This window comes from Eschscholzia californica, unplaced genomic scaffold (assembly GCF_041429995.1).
Source record: "Eschscholzia californica isolate CP2 unplaced genomic scaffold, dmEscCali1.0.p SCAF_4, whole genome shotgun sequence".
NCBI classification, from domain to species: Eukaryota; Viridiplantae; Streptophyta; class Magnoliopsida; order Ranunculales; family Papaveraceae; genus Eschscholzia; species Eschscholzia californica.
In genome coordinates this window covers 16,183,204-16,201,541 of record NW_028238461.1, presented here as the reverse complement: position 1 = coordinate 16,201,541, position 18,338 = coordinate 16,183,204, and the positions used below count along the sequence as shown (strand labels likewise).

Here is an 18,338-nt window from a genome sequence, read left to right as displayed (position 1 = left end):
TTACCTTGGCAGAGGTGAAGTTCCTGAAATGATCAACCAATCAAATTAGACAATCTATTTTGTTAACCTTAGATTTAATTTTTGAAGACCTGGAAGTTCCTTTTGACAAATTGAATCGATTAGATAATTAAAAAAATTGATCTGTGTTAGTTACCTTATCAAAATAGATTAAAATCTAGGGTCTTTGAATTGAAAAATTCATATTAGGTAAAATCAAGGTTTTAAATGCATTATTTTTTCTTTCTCCAGTAAGTATTCTGAAACGCGACACCCACTTTTAATGCTTTTTTTTTTTTTTTTTTTTTTACGAATTTTGTGCTTTTCGTATGGAATTCTGTCATTCACTACTAGTATATTTCCTAATAATTCATTATTGTTGATGGTTTAATCATATTTGGCAACACAATTAAGTTTTGTGTAATTTTACTTGTGAGTTCAAAGGTTCATAATTTTCTTGTATAAAGCTTGGAACAACCTCGTTGCAACTACAATGAACTATCAATCCTGGACCAGAGAGAGTGAGATGAAGAGAGATCAAGAGTGAGAGGGAGAAAGAAGAGAGAAGTTATAGAACGTGAATCATCAGTAATAGCTAGTTAACCGACCACCGTCAGCATTTCACTTTCCGATCAGTTGAAGAACAGAAGAATGTGGGAGGCTATATATTTGAAAGGAAGAGTAAAGAAAGAAAGACAACATAGAAGTTAAACTTAATTGTCGAAATCTTAGTCTTGGAGGCCAAAATAGATCGTAATTTTTACAGGGCTATTTTGTTGAGCTGATCAACTTTTAAGGGACCAAATTAAAATTAACCCAAGAAAAAGTAACCCTGATTGAAGGAGCCAAAGTCATACAAGAAACCAGACGAAGACTGACGACTTTGACTTATCTCCCCAATAATTCAAACCCTTTTGCCCTCCTCTCTGCAATTTATTCCATCACCTCCCCAAACCCAAACCAGATCTAGTGAGAGAGAAACAGAGAAAGATAGATAGATAGAGAGAGAGAAAAACAGAGGTTTCATTCATCCATGGATTCCTTCTCCTTCCTCTTCTCTTGCTTGTTCTTAATAATTTTATCATCTTCAAATTACCCAACAAGATCAGATGCCCAACAAACTTACATCAACAACAAACAATCAGATTGTTACAACCCACAAGTTTCAAACATCACAAATGGGTTTCTCTGCAACAAAACTGATCAAAGATCTTGTATTTCTTATCTCACTTTCAGAGCTCAACCACCTTATGATTCCCCAACTGATATTGGTTATCTATTAGGCTCAAACCCATTAGAAATTGCCAAACTTAACAACATAACAGATATCGAAAAAATCCCATTTAACACCATTGTTATTGTTCCTGTTAATTGTTCTTGTTCATCAATTACTACTAGAAAGAATTCTTATTACCAACATAACAGTTCTTACACATTGAAATCAAGTACTGAAACTTATTTTAGTGTTGCTAATAATACTTATCAAGGTTTATCAACTTGTCAAGCTATGATGAGTCAAAATCCTAATCATGAAAGTCGAAAATTGTTACCTGGTATGGAACTTGTAGTACCACTTAGATGTGCTTGTACTAGTACTAAACAAGTTGCTTCTGGTTTCAAATTCTTGATTTCTTATATGGTTAAATGGAGAGATGATATTCCTACCATAGCTAAAACTTGGAGTGGTGTTGGTGCTGATGAACAGAGCATTTTCGAAGCTAATAAGTTATCGCCCGGTGAAAATATTTACCCTTTCACGACGATCTTGGTTCCGGTTAAAGCGGAACCGAAAATCATCCAAGGTGGTGGTGGTGGTGGTGGTTCAATCTCTCCTCCACCGTCCGGGACGGGCGGTGTTCCACCCACCCAAACTCCTCTTGAACCAAGTAAGTCTTCAAAGAAATGGGTTGGTTTAGGAATTGGAATTGGGATAGGTGTTTTACTTGTTATTGTTCTGTGTGGATTTCTGGTTTGGTTCTTGTGTTATCGTCGTCGTGGTTCTAATGATTCTAATGATCATCAAGGAAAGACAAGAGAAAAGGCAAACCAAGAAGTACTAATTAAGAAGGCTGGGGTAGTTCATACTAGTGATTCTTCCTCTGACTACATAACCAAGAAGGAAATTCATAATGAAAACAAGTACTCTTCCGTGTCGGTAACCCCCGATAATGCTAGATATGCTATGGATTCATTGATTCTATACAAGTTTGAAGAGTTGCAGAAGGCTAGTGGGTATTTCGCCGAAGAAAATAGAATCAAAGGAACAGTTTTTCGGGGTTTGATTAATGGTGATAACGCTGCTATAAAGAGGATGAAAGGCGACGTTTCAAGCGAAATCAATATACTAAAACAGATCAACCATTCGAATGTGATTAAGCTATCTGGTTTTTGTTTACATGAAGGTAATACATATCTAGTTTATGAGTTTGCAGAAAATGGGTCTCTTAGTGATTGGCTTCATTCTCATGATCAAAGCAAGAAATACCCAAGTCTTGGATGGAATCAAAGAGTTAAAATCGCTTATGAAATAGCGGATGGATTGAATTACCTTCACAACGATGCCAATCCACCTTATATACACAAGGATTTGAAGAGTAGTAATATCCTTCTAGACGGCAACTTGAAAGCAAAAATTGCAAATTTTGGTGTTGCAAGAAGTCTAATAGTTGACAACCTTCAAGATCAATATCAAGATCAAGGACTAGAAGAAGAAGAAGATGGAGGACAAGGAGAAAAAATGCATATGCAAATGACAAGGCATGTAGTTGGAACACAAGGATATATGGCTCCAGAGTATCTTGAGAATGGGGTGATTACCACAAAATTGGATGTTTTTGCATTTGGAGTGGTGATTTTGGAGCTTTTATCCGGGAGAGAAGCCGTGTCTAAATCTGTCTCGAACGATGGGAGGACAAGAAAAGAAGTATTGTTGTGTGACTCAATAAAGATTTTGCTCCAAGGAGAGAATGTGAGAGAAAGATTGACAGAGTTTATTGATCCATCACTTGGAAAGGAGTACCCATTGGAGTTGGTCTTTTCCATGGCTCAATTAGCTATGGAATGTGTCTCCTCAGATCTGAATCGTCGTCCGAATATGCTCCATGTTTTTATGTCTATGTCAAAGATTCTTTCATCTTCTTTGGATTGGGATCCTTCAGTCTAGTGACTTCACTGAAAGCTAATGAATCCCCCAATTGCTTAGAACAGTGGGAACTCTTCAATATCTTGATTGTAACTCTCTCCCTCTCCCTCTCCCTCTCCCTCTCCCTCTCCCTCTCAGTCTGTTAGAGTAATGTCTTCAGGTGTAGCGATACAAAGTTCAGTTGTATGTGAACTCTTCAATATCTTGATTGGAACTCTTCAAAGAAACCCTTTATAGTGTCTGACTTCTCATACTTCAAATTTGTAAAGAAATAAGCTAGGCAGGCGGTTCTTGGATTTGCCATGTCAATCACTCAGGCTAAAGTAGTTTGAAATCTCGTCTTAGAAATAGCAACACATGGATGGAATGAAGCAATGAAGCCGAAAATAAAGTGTTTTCAGGCAAAATCAAAGAGAGATTGACAGTAAACGTGTTAGTGGTTTGTTGGTTTCCATCGCCTAATGTCTCCGATTTAGATAAATTTGGTGGCTTTCCAACTAAACCAAAAAGATTGGCTACATTCAATTGATTGATCAAGAAATCATGTGGAACAATTAATCAACCGAAAAATCATGGGTAACATAAACATTAGTGTATTGGTTTCATCTAAACTCAACCTGTCCAATACACTAATGTTTATGTTACGACAAAGAACAAACAAACCAAGAAAATTAATAATGAAAGCAAACAATCCCACAAAGAACAAAAAATTTACGTGGTTCGGTTAGTGAGAAATGAATAATAAGACGATGATTTTTTTTAACCAAACATAACATCTATTGATTGATAATTAAGCGAGATACATTGATGTTACGTTGAGATAGAGTGCGGTTAGAAAAACAAGTAGTAACAGTTGTGTTGTTCTTCCTAGAGTTAACAAGGTTATGGGGTTTACTGTTGAACTTACTATTTACATGCACGAAGGAGGTACTACTGTACTAGTAAAGGATGGGACTGGCTTCTGGACTTCTTTCAAAACATATTTCGAGCTCCCGAGGGTCAAATTTTTCCTCCCATTCAACAAGTTACTGATATTGACTGAGTTGCTTTCCAGAATAACTTGTTGGATACCATGGTTTCTTGACCACCACTCCAAACCAAATTTTAGTTCGCACTGCACCCGAAGAAGCAAGTGGAAAAAGAAATAGATAGCTTCAAAAAAGCCACGCAATTTCTTAAAAGAGGAATCAAAAGATTTCAAGATTACCCCCAGTATTCTCTTGATAGAGAAGTCATGTCCCACCCCAATCTGACTAGCTCGCGATCGAACACCTGGTACATAGGATCGCTTAGTAAGTATGAGTTGAAAAACTCAACAAAGCTAACAAATCATGCAGAGAAGCTGCAAAGGATGGAGGGTGAAGTACGAAACCAAAACTGATGAGAAATATGGTCATAATTGAGGTCACCGTTGTAATGGTAACCAAGTTAGGACAGGTTCGAGACCAACACAAGTACGAAGACAGACCTATATAGATTGTGACGTCCGAGAGAGATGATAGTCTAAGCCGTCTTGTAGTACTAAACCTTGACCATTTACCCGGGTCAAAAGGATTACCACGAAGGAACCCAAACCCGTTGTATTATTCCTGGATCAAACGACGAGCCCAAATAGTGGTAGAAACAAGTCCAACTATAAATGATGATTTTGGGCCACCTAACAATCACAAGGCCCACTAAATAGCGCATCCCAACAACCGAACTCGACTGGACACATGCTTAACACGTGTATCCCCGCAGGTTAGTAGTTGCTTTGCTAGTGACACGTGCACTATCATCATCCACCAAACAACTATTCATACTGGCGTCAGAGCAGATCTCGGCCACCATCAAACCATGGTAGAGATAGTCAAACAGGTGGAGGAAATATGGTCGATCAGTTTGTGGGGTAGTAGTTTCTTTGCTAGTGACACGTGCACTATCATCATCCACCAAACAACTATTCATACCGGCGTCGGAGCAGATCTCGACCACCATCAAACCATGGTAGAGATACTCAAACAGGTTGAGGAAATATGGTTGATCCATTTGTGGGCAAGGAGTCTTCAGAGAAGAAAAACAAAGAAAAAACTAAAAGACAAGTCAGATCTCCTAAGGGATACAAACACTAAAACAAGCAAACTAACTCAAATGAAAATAGAAATCAAATCTACAGCAAATAAACTAATCAAACAATGAAACATATCATTGATGAGTGGTTCCTAGAAGAACAAGATACATAACAATATAAACAAAATAGGAACATCTAGGAATAAAAACATTAAGATGAGGAAGATCTAATTGCCTGCTGTTGGGTCAGGGTACCCTTATCTCCGATCATAAAGCAGGAAAGCCGGTGGTCAAGATCAAAACCTTATATCCTTAGTTTACTCTCAAGAAAAGAAAAGGAAGATTGATTTGAGGATATAAGCTCTGAAGATCTACTTTTTGTCTGCTATATTAAGTGGGATGATGATATTAAAGGTTAGACGATGATTTTCATTGTAATTACATAGTTTTCTCAAGGACGGCCTTTTAGTATTTGTAGCTCAATAAAACTCCATAACTTAGCCGCCTCTAATTCTCTCTCCGAAACCGACAATTGACAGACCCTTTACATTGATCACAACTCTTTATAAGACTAGGACAAACATAAGTAAACGGGTCGGACCAAGATTTCGACTTAAATCCGGTTCTTTCAAGTCGCTAACCAAGATACAACCATCGACCCTTATTCAAGGCACTTTCAACATCAACTTCCTGACTTGATCATCAATCGCTGATCGAGTCTTATTGTTTTTTCTTAACACATAACATCTATTGATTGTAAGTGAGATTAGTTACATGGATGTTATGATGAGATAAAGTGCAGTTAGGGATACAAGTGAAGGAGTTAAAACTAATTCTCCTAGAGTTAATAGCAAGAGTGTTAGCTTTGCTATTGAACTTTCTATTAACAAACAAAAAAGAAATATCAAAAGAGGAGACTAGTTTCTTGATTTCCTTTAGTACGTGAATAGCTGTGTAGTGGATTGAGTTTTGTCTTCCATTCAAAAAGTTGTAGACATAGATTAAGTCTCCTTCCAAAAGCAAATTAGTAACTCCATGATTTTTTGCCCACGTGACACCTTGAAATGTCGCCTTTTGGTTTAGTTGGAAAGTCACTAAATCCCAATTTTATCTAAATCCCAAGCCATACTATGATCATCTCCTACTTTACAATCTTCTATGTTCTTTGTTTTTAATTTGAAATCTTCCATAAATAAAAGAAAGCTTTGGGATTGTTTAAACCTGTTCAATAATCCTTACAAAATCTAACTAACATCCTATTTTTTATTAAGATTCTAGAACCCCAGTCTGACGAGCTTATAGAACATTCTTCACAAATCTCTAATTCAGTTTTAATATTTTGATTACTCCCTGTTAGGAAGAACGAGTAACACAAAAATTATTTTCTATAGTTGCCCTGAGAAGAGAGACGTGGTTATGTGAGCGGTTCTCAAAACTTACATAGGTTATTGTTCACTAGGAAATTTCTTGATTATTGTACTGTGATGGAGTTGTTAGAATAATATATATAATAGTTAGGGGTTGTTCAGTAATTTTCCCTTTAAGGGTCTTTTAGTGTTTTATCTTTACTATATATTTGTTATCTTGTAAACCTAGTTCAGCTAATGAATACACTTCAATCAGAGTGTTTCTTTCTTCTTTTTTCCTTTGAATATGGTGTTGTTCTACATCGTATCAGAGCCTTTAAGATCTTAAAGGAAGGAAAGCTTCATCATTATTGGAGAGTACTAGAAAAAAGGTGGTTGGATTTGTTGAGTGGTATATTTGGGTTGTTTTGAGTTTTTGGGGGTATAAGTAGGTGGTCTAGTCTGCTTATTAAAGGTGGCTTAGTCATTCTTAGGCGGTTTTAGAGCTTGTGCGATTTTACTGTTTGGTTATTAAAGAAGGTAGTTTTGATTTATAAGAATAGTCATTCTTAGGCGGTTTTAGAGTTTGTGCGGTTTTACTGTTTGGTTATTAAAGAAGGTAGTTTTGATTTAGAAGAAGGAGGTTGGTAGTTTTTGATTTAGGTGGTTTTAGAGGGAATTGTCTGATTTAGGTGGTTTGCTGTTTGGAGAAGAAGGGAGTGTTTGGAGCTTGTTTCTGCTAGCTGGAAAATTATCTTCTTTAAGGGATAGTTTGGTTGCCGCTGGAAAATTATTTTCTTCAAGGGACCGTTTGGCTGCCGCCGGGAATTATCTTCTTACAACAACCAGTTCTTTCATATTTTCTCGTTGCAGATCTAGTATTGTTACTTCGCACGTCATCTTCCTCGTATTTCTTTAGCTAGTTTGTTTGGTGTTATTTTTCTTGGTTATATTTTCTTTCTTGGTTATATTTGGTATTGAATTGAGAAAATGAAGAGTGGAAAAGATGATTCATTGCAAGCTACTAATGTAAGATTGACACCTTTTCAGTATAACACTGCAGCCGTTATACCGCCATCTGACTCGTCTGGTTCTAGTGGCTTATCTTCTTTTGTGCCCAAAAGTGATAATGTGGTTGGTCAATTTCAAATGTATCAGAAATTTCTTGCTATGTAGCCACATGCTATGTCCACCTCTATCCCGCAAGGCCCTTTAGCTTCTAAGTCTTCTAGTACTACATTAGATTCATTCTCAGATCCGTTTTAGAGATTCTTAGCCATGCAGCCCCATGCCTTGTCCTCTTCGGAAGGTTTGATTTCTCCCATTTCTTCTTCAGGTATGCCTTCTTCAGTTTGGATTTTAGATTCTGGAGCTTCTCGTCATATGTCTCATGACTTATCATCTTTTGTTTCATTAACGCATATATCTGATCTTGTAGTCCGAACCGCTGATGACACAAAAATGTCATTAGGTGGTATTGGTTCTATTGTCGCACCTAATCTATCTCTTCAAAATGTTCTTCATGTTCCCAAACTTACTTTAAATCTTGCTTCTATTAGTGAGTTGTGTGATTCCGGATGTTTGGTTTTATTTTCTTCCACTGGTTGTTATGTGCGGGATGTACAATCTCAGAAGCTGATTGGGACCGACCATAGGAATGGGGCACTATATTTTGTAGAGGAGCTAAAAGTACCTGATGTTGCAGCTTCCACTCTTGACTTGTCATCCTTTCATTTGAGTCATTCCTCTTATAGTTTTTACTTATGGCGTTCTCGTCTTGGTCATGTTTCAGCATCTAGGTTAAAATATTTAGTGTCTACTGGTGCATTAAGGGATTTGCAGGTTAAGAACATTTTTAATTGTAGTGGTTGCAAACTTGCGAAATTTTCCGCTTTACCTTTTACTCGGAGTCTGTTTGTTTCAGTTAAACCGTTTGATTTAGTTCATTCTGATGTATGGGATCCTTCTCCTGTTCCCAAAAAAGAAGGTTCTCAATGCTATGTTTCCTTTATTGATGATTACACTCGTTTTTTTGCTGTGGTTTTCTTATGAAATATCGTTCTAAATTTTATGATATTTATCAATAGTTTCGAGCCTTAATTAAAACACAATATTCGTCTAACATTAAGTGTTTTGGATGTGATTTAGGTGGAGAATATACTTCAAATAGGTTTCGCGAATTGCTTGCTATGGATGAAACTGTTCATTAATCTTCGTGTACAGATACTTCTGAGAAAAATGGTGTTGCTGAAAGGAAGCATCGACACATCGTTGAAACTGCTCGTTCCTTGCTATTGTCTGCCTCTGTTCCCAGTGAGTATTGGGGCGAAACTGTTCTCAAAACGGTAAATTTAATTAATATAATTATAACTTCCCATTGTTCAGGTTTGTCTCCATTTCAAAAATTGACAAGGCATGCCCCTGACTACTCGTCCTTAAGAGTCTTTGGGTGTATTTGTTTTGTTCTTCGTCCTCCTGTTGAGCGTAGCAAGTTATCTTCTCGTTCTGCCATGTATGTGTTTCTTGGTTATGGTGCAGGTCAGAAGGGTTATCGGTGTTATGATCCAGTTACTCATAAATTTTATGTCTATCGTCATGTTGTATTTTTAGAGCATATCCTTATTTTTCTATTCTTGCTAATGCTCATGATGTGACTCCCTCTAACCTAATCTATATTGATCCATTTTCTGATGTTTGTGATACTCCTACTGCTCATGTTGAACCTGCTGCACCTGATGTTGCCGATGTTCCTCTCACTTCTGATGTCCCTCCAATCCATACGGATGACCAAGCTCCTAATGAGATTGCACATCCACCTTCTCGTTATCCTCATCGTGTTCGTAAGTCCACTCAGTTATCTGATTTTGTTTATTCTACTTTTTTTCCTTTTACTTCTTTGTTTAGCATATATTCATTGTTACTCAGAGCCTTCTTCCTATAAGGAGGTCGTCGTTGACCCTCTTTGGCAAAAGGCAATGGCTGAAGAACTCTCTACTTTGCATAAGACTGATACATGGGATTTGGTACCTTTGCCCTGTGATAAATGTACTATTGGTTCTCGTTAGGTATACAAAATTAAAACAAAGTCTGATGGGTCTATTGGCGGTACAAAGCTAGACTATTTGCTAAGGGGTTTTCGCAGGAGTACGGGATGGATTATGAGGAGACTTTTGCTTCGGTTGCAAAAATGACGACTATTCGTATGCTTATTGCAGTTGTCTCAGTTCGCCAATGGCATATATCTCAAATGGATGTTAAAAATGCTTTCTTAAATGGAGATCTTCAGGAAGAAGTTTAATGACTCCTCCTATTAGTGTTCCACATAAACCTGGAGAAGTTTGTAAGCTTAAGAAAGCATTATATGGTCTCAAATAGGCACCACGAGCTTGGTTTGAGAAGTTCTCAACTGTAGTTACATATCTTGGTTTTGTTTCTAGCAACCATGACTCGGCCCTTTTTGTCAAGTGTAGTGCTGCAGGTCGCATTCTTTTGTCGTTGTATGACATGATTATTACTGGTGATGATGTTGATGGTATTGCATCTTTTAAGTTGCAGTTAGCTAGCCAATTTGAAATGAAGGATCTAGGCACTCTTCGTTATTTTTTAAGGATTGAAGTAGCCTCTGCCCCACAAGGTTATCTTCTCTCCCAGTTTAAGTACACTGCGGATACTCTTGGATGTGCTCGTATCAGTGATACTCGGACAACCGACTCTTCTATCGAGTCTAATGCTCGTTATTCTTCTATGGATGGTACTCCTTTAGCAGATCCTACTCTGTATCAAATTATTGTTGGCAGCTTGATTTATCTCACTATTGCTCGTCCAGAAATCGCATATGCTGTGCATGTTGTGAGCCAGTTTGTGGGTTCACCTACTACAGTTCATTAGGCAGTTGTTCTTCGGTTTCGAACTTAGTTAGAGATACTTGTAGTAATGTTTCTTATGATACGTGGCATTGGCATTTAGGCCGGCCACTTTATCTTGTCATGTAAGGCTCTTCTAATTTATATATAATATTAATGTCTATTTGAAATTAGAAATTAACTTTGGCCCATGAGGACACGTGACATCTATGTGGGTCCGTCCCTGAATTCCATCTTTGTCTCATTTTAAGTATTTTAATTCCAAGCTTCCTTGTATGAAATTTAATTTTTCATCAAATAAAGTAGCGATGTTTGTCCTTTTTCCAAGCAATGTCGTTTTACCCTTTCCTTCTCGTTCCTCTTCTTCTTCTAACTTATTTTGAGTTAATCCCGGCGGATTCATGGGGTCCTTTTTCCGTACCATCTAATTCCGGTTGTCGTTATTTTCTCACACTTGTAGACCACTTCTCTCGTTGTATATGGTTCCAAATTTTTTCCTCTTTAATATGGAAAAACCGATATCGTAGTTGAACATGGTAGCTTCCATGAGAGAAACAACTATAAATCGAATTTTGAAACTCAAAATAAGTTGTCTGAAAAAAGATGAATGAAGAAGATGAACTATGATTTCGGTTGGAGAGAGAAAATGTGATTTTCTGTTGGAGAGAAAAGATGAGATAGAACTAATGATAACCTAAAGGTTCCTAATAGGTCGTGGGATATTTATAGACGGATAGAAAAAGATTTACCAAACACAAATGAGGTCATTATGGACAAATCACTTAAAAGGACTAAAAACCCATTTTTTTAGTAAGATGAGACCCAAACCCTTTTAGAATTTTATTTTGGACTATCCACCCATGACCCCTACAAACATACCAAGATTAGGTGAAAGCAAAATTAAATGGATCAAAAGGGTTTATGGGATAATTGAAAAGAAATAAGAAACAAGAAATAAAACGGGCCGGACTAACTCGTCTAAGTCAAGTGATATACATGTGGAAGAAGTCTTTGAAAAGTTATTGGCAAAGTTCTTGTAAGAAAGTGTTTGAAAGATGTCACATCATCTTTAAGACTCAATTTGGATTTTGCACTGGAGAAAGTTTTTGTAAGAAACTCAAAACATCCCAGAGACACTTAAAGTTAAGCTAGCTTTTTGAGGTGAGATACACCCACAATATCAAGACTTAGACTCTCTCCAGTCTTCTTGGCCCAAGTCTTTGATGGGGTATCATGACTCATGGTAGGGACTGATAGTAACTACCCTGACCCCAAGTCTCCACTAACATCTCTTCAAACCTAGCCACTACCACCCACATTCTTATCTACAAATATAAACAACATGAGTAAATAACCAACTTGTGCTAACTTATTGAGTGGGCAATTCCAATTGGATTAATTCTACTAATAAGAAGACTTTTCTCCTCAATATTTCAAACCCTTTAGCACTCAACTTTGCAATTTATAACCATCACTTACCAAACTAAACAGATCATATCTAGAGAGGAAAAAAGAGAAAGAAATATAGAAAGAGAGCTTTCGTTCATCCATGGATTTCTTGTCCTTCCTCTTCTCTTGCTTGTTCTTAATACTTTTATCATCTTCAAATTATCTTACCAGATCAGATGCCCAACAAGCTTACATCGACGACAAACAATCAGACTGTTACAATTCAGATGTTGCTAACATCACAAATGGTTATCTTTGCAACAAAAATGATAAAAAATCTTGTACTTCTTATCTCACTTTCAGAGCTAAACCACCTTATGATTCCCCTATCAAAATCAGTTACCTTTTGAACTCAAGACCATCAGAAATTGCCAAAATTAATAACATTACCGATGTCGAAAAAATCCCATTAAACACCCTTGTTATTGTTCCTGTTAATTGTTCTTGTTCATTAATTACTACCAGAAAGATTTCTTATTACCAACATAATAGTTCTTACACATTGAAATATGATTCTGAAACATATTTCATCCTTGCCAATGAAACTTATCAAGGTTTAACTACTTGTCAAGCTATGATGAGTCAAAATCCTAATCATGATAGTCTACAACTAAATGTAGGAAACAAACTTGTCGTACCACTTAGATGTGCTTGTCCTAGTAGCAAACAAGCTTCTTCTGGAGTGAAGTTCTTGGTTTCTTATTTGACTTCAACAATTGATGATGTTTCTACAATAGCTCAACTTTGGAGTGGTAATGGTGCTACTGAACAGAGCATTTACGAAGCGAATAAGCTATCTTCGGATAACAATGTTTACCCTTACACAACGATGTTGGTTCCAGTTAATCAAACCCCGAGAATCATCCAAGGAACTGGTGGTGGTGGTGGCGGTGGTGGTGGTCTTCCTTCTCCTCCACCTCCCCGGCCTGGCACTGGGACACTCACTCCAACTCCTCCTATTGACCCAAATAAGTCTTTAAAGAAATGGGTTGCTGCTGGAATTGGAATTGGGTTAGGTGGTTTATTTCTTTTGGCCATCTCTGGGTTTCTTGTTTGGTTCTTACTTTATCGTCGTCGTCGGTCTAATGACCATCAAGGAAAAGTATTAGAGAAGGCAAACCAAGAAGTACTAGTTAAGAAGGCTGGGGTAATTCATACTAGTGATTCTTCCTCTGACTACTTAACCAAGAAGGGAACTCATAGTGATACGAAGTGTTCTTCCGTGTCTGTGACCCCTGGTAGTGCTAGATTTGCCATGGATTCATTGATTCTATACAAGTTTGAAGAGTTGCAGGAGGCCACTAGATATTTCGGCGAAGAAAACAGAATCAAGGGAATGGTTTTTCGGGGTTTGATTAATGGTGATATTGCTGCTATAAAGAGGACGAAAGGCGATGTATCGAGCGAAATCAATATACTGAAAGAGATCAATCACTCGAATGTTATTAAGCTATCTGGTTTTTGTTTACATGAAGGGAATACATATCTAGTTTATGAGTTTGCAGAAAATGGGTCTCTTAGTGATTGGCTTCATTCTCATGACCCAAGCAAGAAATACCCAACTCTTGGATGGAACCAAAGAGTCAAAATCGCTTACGAAATAGCTGATGGATTGAATTACCTTCAGAACTATGCGAATCGACCATATATTCACAAGAATATAAAGAGTAGCAATATCCTCTTAGCCAGTAACTTGAAAGCGAAAATTGCAAATTTTGGTGTTGCAAGAAGTGGAAAAGTAGACAATCTTCAAGAACGAGATCAAGAACAAGAAAATGGAGAAAATATGCATATGCAATTGACAAGGCATGTAATCGGAACTCAAGGATATATGGCTCCAGAGTATCTTGAGAATGGGGTGATTACACCAAAGATGGATGTTTTTGCATTTGGAGTGGTGATTTTGGAGCTTTTATCGGGGAAGGAAGCCGTATCTAAGACCGTTTCGAACGATGGGAAGACAACAAAAGAAGTATTATTGTGTGACTGGATAAAAATTTTGCTCCAAAGAGAAAATGCGAAAGATAGTCTAACAGAGTTCATTGATCCATTACTAAGACATGAATATCCATTGGAGTTGGCCTATTCCATGGCTCAATTAGCTATGGAATGTGTCTCCACAGATCTCAGTCATCGTCCGACAATGTTAAATGTGTTCATGTCTATGTCGAAGATACTTTCGTCTTCGTTGGATTGGGATCCATCAGTCTAGTGACTCCATTGCAAGCTAAATGTATCTTACAATTATATATACGTTCTACTAAAAATCGAAATTCATGTCGCATAATAAATGGAATCACATTCAACTCTGGGTGTGAGTTAATTTTAAATATAATAATGCAAGTATTGTCACTAAACAAAATCTTATAGATTCTTTACATTTATTAAAAAGGAAAAGGTGAAAAAAGAAAATTAACCTCATAATTTTCCATATGATTTTCTTTTGGAATCCATGTGATTTCTTTTCCAATAATAATAAATGAAATATCCCTATTAATTTGTGAGAAATTAAACTTTAGGCATCTATAAAAAAGGGTAGGGATGCCAATTTAATTCATTCTCAACTCTGTAGTCCAATGCTTTCTCTAGAAGCATTATCACTATTTCTTTCATTCTTTCTTTCTTCTTCTGCCCTAGGGAGAATCTGAGGTAAATCTTTCTCTCTCTACCTAGGAAGAAAGTCACAATAGTTACTAAGATTTTGATTTGGAATGTTTCATTCATAGTCATGTATATTATCAATAGTGTTTTTTTCAATTGTTAGATGTTATATTTTCAGTATGTGGGTGCTGCTAAAAACACGGATCTTCGTGCTATAGGCAGACGGTTTTTAATTAAAATATCGTCGATTAGCTGCTAAAAACACCAGATTTTTGTGCTATAAGCTGACGGTTTTAATTTGACTAGGGTCAATTAACATTGACGAAAACACTTTATAAGAACCCATATTTTAATATTCTCTTTTATCATTTTTTCCCTTAAAACTTAGGAAATAGTCAATAAGACTTCTTCTCAACCGAAATTTCAAGCAATAAAAAATTACAAATGTGTTATATAAACATTACCTAACCCACTATTTGATGTTTGAATACGTTATTTATAAAAATCAATCAATGATCGTTACAGAAGATGAGTTCTTATACATTTTTTGAAAAAATAGCCAAAGTGCTAACAGAGTCTCCCGCTCATAGCACAAAAACTTAGTGCCATTTGCGGCGTCCTATACTGTATACTTACAAAATAGTTAATATGACGATATACGCGGACTTCTATAAAAAGCAAAATCTTTTTAATGAGGCGCAGTGCCTTCAATCACTTTCTTTTGTATATTTTCGATTCAGGATTTCGATTAAGCTCCCCAAAGTCCCGCTTCACTTTTTTCATCCTTTTAGAATGTAGTCGTGGATATACTTATGGTCAATCTTATTAGATTTTTGTCTTCTTAAACTTTAAATTTCATTTATATTTGAGATTCATATTCCCGTCTAACACGATAAATGATATTGTCGATGTGAAGTATACATGGTAAGAACTCCAATACAGATAACCATCTTTATCGGGTTTGTCCACTATAAAAATTATTATTACTATTGTTGTATCATATGACCAAGTTTATGACCAACCACTTTATTTCAACATATACAAGTGATTTTCTTAGAGTAGAAAGATAAAAAGGACACAAATTTCTCTATAGTTGCAACTCTGGTAAATTCTTTTACCTCTACAGGGTATAATCATTACTTCAAAACAAGTCATAGAGATATAACCCTATAAACATAACATTATGTGTAATGTGTTAGAATTAGGTCTTATTTACAATTAAGTTTGAAGGTGCCATCTCACTTTAATTCTGACACGGGTGGAAATAGTGTGAGAATAGTCTCACGTGGGGGAAGGGGTAAATAGCAAGTAAGAATATAATGTATTGGTCCTCTCCTTTCATTGTCAATTGATTTTGAGTTGGATGACCACAAACTTAACATGATATCAGAGTTAGGCCCACACGTGATAGACTTATAAGCCACACGTCTCCACGTCACCCGAAAGAAAAAAAATACGTGTTAGGCTAATCACGCCACACGTGAGGGGGCGTGTGAGAATAGTCCCACATGAGAGAAAGGGTAACTAGAAACCAAGAATATAATGTATAAGTCTTCTCCGCTCATTGTCAATTGATTTTGAGTTGGATGATCACAAACTTAACAAATATATCCAATGCGCCCTAAGAGCCATTGGGGGGTGCCTATTTTCTTGTGCTTGATGCATTCTACTTTATGCTTCATGTTTAATACCTATTGGTCACTAATAGGGTGTCCTATGTTCATGTTGTTGTGCTAAAGCAAAGAAGAATAAAAGGGTACAATATGGATTATGCAAAGCAAGGCCAAAATCAAAATGGAGATAGAAAGAAGAGGAGAAATGGAAAAATGGTTGTGACAAAGACTACCTCAGGATTCGGGCTCGAAACGAAGGGGATATTTCTTCCAGAAGATGTTGCTCTAGACATATTTTCTCGATTACCTGCGGAGTTAGTTTTACAGTTCAAACTAGTATGCAAAACTTGGGGAGCTGCTCTTAGCTCAACTAATTTTATTAATTTGCACCTAAAGTTTCATCGAAAGTTGTTAAAGCTTGATGATAATGACGATGACAACAAAGTTGTTAGTCGAAGTGAAGATGAAAAGGAAAATATAGGTCTTCTTTTCTCAATTCGTATAAAGCGGGAGCCTAATGTTCAACTTTATTACGGAAACTATGACGACATAAAGAATAAGATCCCGGGGTACCCTTGTAGTCAACTTGCAAAGATAAATGTTCCTCCAACAAACAAACCTAAAGAAAGATGTGATCCAATTGGTTCTTGCAACGGGTTAGTTTGTTTCGCTTTAAACAACTATTACGACCGGCCATACTTTATTCAGACTGTTTACAATCCATTGTACATCCTCAATCCTATCACAAGGGAATACATTAATCTTCCAAAACTCGAAGTATCTTTTCATTCCATGATGTGTGGGTTCGGTTATAGTCCTTCGTCTGATGAGTACAAAGTTGTTAGAATCTACTATGTCGATATGGGAAAGTTCACTCCTGGACAAGTCCAGGTATACACTATTGGGAGCAGAACTGGTTGGAGAAACATAGGAGAAATAGGTTTCCAGATACCAACATCGGACCGGTTACTTTATGGTACTCACATAAACGGAGTCGTTTACTGGTTACATAATAATGAACGGAAAATTTTGTCATTCAGTTTGGCAGAGGAAGAATTTAGCACTATAGATCTACCTTCGAGGTTATATCCCGCTGATTATAGCTCTTATGGTATAAACTATTTTTGGCTGGAGGAGTTGGGAAGGTGTTTGTGCGTAATACATGAAACGGGATGGAAATATTTACACATATGGTCATTAGAGAAGATGAATAAAAATGAACCTCCAATTTGGAAGAAGAAATATACTATCTTTTATAACCGAGTCGCAAATCAGGCTACACCATTCGCCCTTACAAAGAAAGGTGAAATTTTAATGTGGAACAATGCTACCCATCTCTGTCGGTACAATCCGAAAACCATGACATTCACAGACCTATCGTATGACGATAGAGTTTTCAAAAGTTTTCATGCAATTCGTCACATGAACAGCTTGGTTTCGTTGAAATCTTTAGGTGAAACAAAGTGCAAGAAGAGAAGAAGATATGGTCGTAGAAATATTAGAGTCGACTGAATGAAAGAAATATGGAGTTAGATCGGCTGGTACTTTTGGAGTACATCAGTGCGTGCAATTGGAAAGAGCTCGTGAGAGTTGGCAGTTCTTTTTTTAGTTTATTTTAATAATCGGAGTCCAGAGTTTTTAGACTATTTTGTTTCTCAATTTGTAATTCAGGAATTTGAAATATTTAAATCGAGTTATATTGGACCTATTTAATCTGACTTATTTTTAAATTGAGTCCTGGATTTGGTTTCATATGTGAATGACAAATTAACCGAATGTGATACACCGTAAAATCAAAACCCTCTAACGGTTTATTTTTGTTGTCACTAAATGATATTACTACCCTACTGAAGACCAGCTCTGCTTTGGCACCGTAAAATCAAAACCCTCTAACGGTTTGTTTTTGTTATCATCTCAAAATCGAGATCAACGAACTTCAGTTTGCTCATCATTTCTAGGGTTTTCTCATCAACTTTGACCTGTAATATTTATTTCCGTCTCTTCAGTAACATTTCTTGATTGTTCATCAACTACGTCATCTTGTCCTTCTTACGGCTGCTTTAGCCCTAGAGTTTCATTTAGTCGTGGTTTTGTGTGGCATTCATCTTTTTACCACTAGACTTGAGATGAACTTCATCTTCTCTGCTCTCTCTCTAAGAGCATTTCCAGTGCAAAACTCAAAAAAAAAATCTCTATTTGTCATATTGGTCGAGTTCCAATTGAGATTCTCACTCATAGGTGGCGAAAAAATAGAGATTCTGAAATTCTTGTATGTCTC

General features: G+C 36.7%; 2 protein-coding genes and 1 pseudogene across 3 annotated transcripts; all 3 read left to right on the top strand.

Moving 5' to 3' along the window:
• Nucleotides 1-639: 639 nt before the first annotated feature.
• Nucleotides 640-3,380, top strand: LOC147543196 (protein LYK5-like). The gene has a single exon (XM_086633841.1). It carries the CDS (start codon nucleotides 1,031-1,033, stop codon nucleotides 3,158-3,160), a length of 2,130 nt encoding a protein of 709 aa, XP_086489967.1. The 5' UTR covers nucleotides 640-1,030; the 3' UTR covers nucleotides 3,161-3,380.
• An 8,384-nt stretch (nucleotides 3,381-11,764) lies between these two features.
• Nucleotides 11,765-14,208, top strand: LOC147543195 (protein LYK5 pseudogene; annotated as a pseudogene). The gene has a single exon (XR_015224143.1). The product of XR_015224143.1 is annotated as a protein LYK5 pseudogene (transcript).
• A 2,002-nt stretch (nucleotides 14,209-16,210) lies between these two features.
• Nucleotides 16,211-17,572, top strand: LOC147543194 (F-box protein At3g07870-like). Its single transcript, XM_086635397.1, has one exon. It carries the CDS (start codon nucleotides 16,211-16,213, stop codon nucleotides 17,570-17,572), a length of 1,362 nt encoding a protein of 453 aa, XP_086491523.1.
• The last annotated feature ends 766 nt before the right edge of the window (nucleotides 17,573-18,338 follow it).

Bases quoted from the DNA above. Each gene is read 5' to 3' on its own strand.
- LOC147543196 (XM_086633841.1), top strand. From the start codon at position 1,031: ATGGATTCCTTCTCCTTCCTCTTCTCTTGCTTGTTCTTAATAATTTTA.
- LOC147543194 (XM_086635397.1), top strand. From the start codon at position 16,211: ATGGATTATGCAAAGCAAGGCCAAAATCAAAATGGAGATAGAAAGAAG.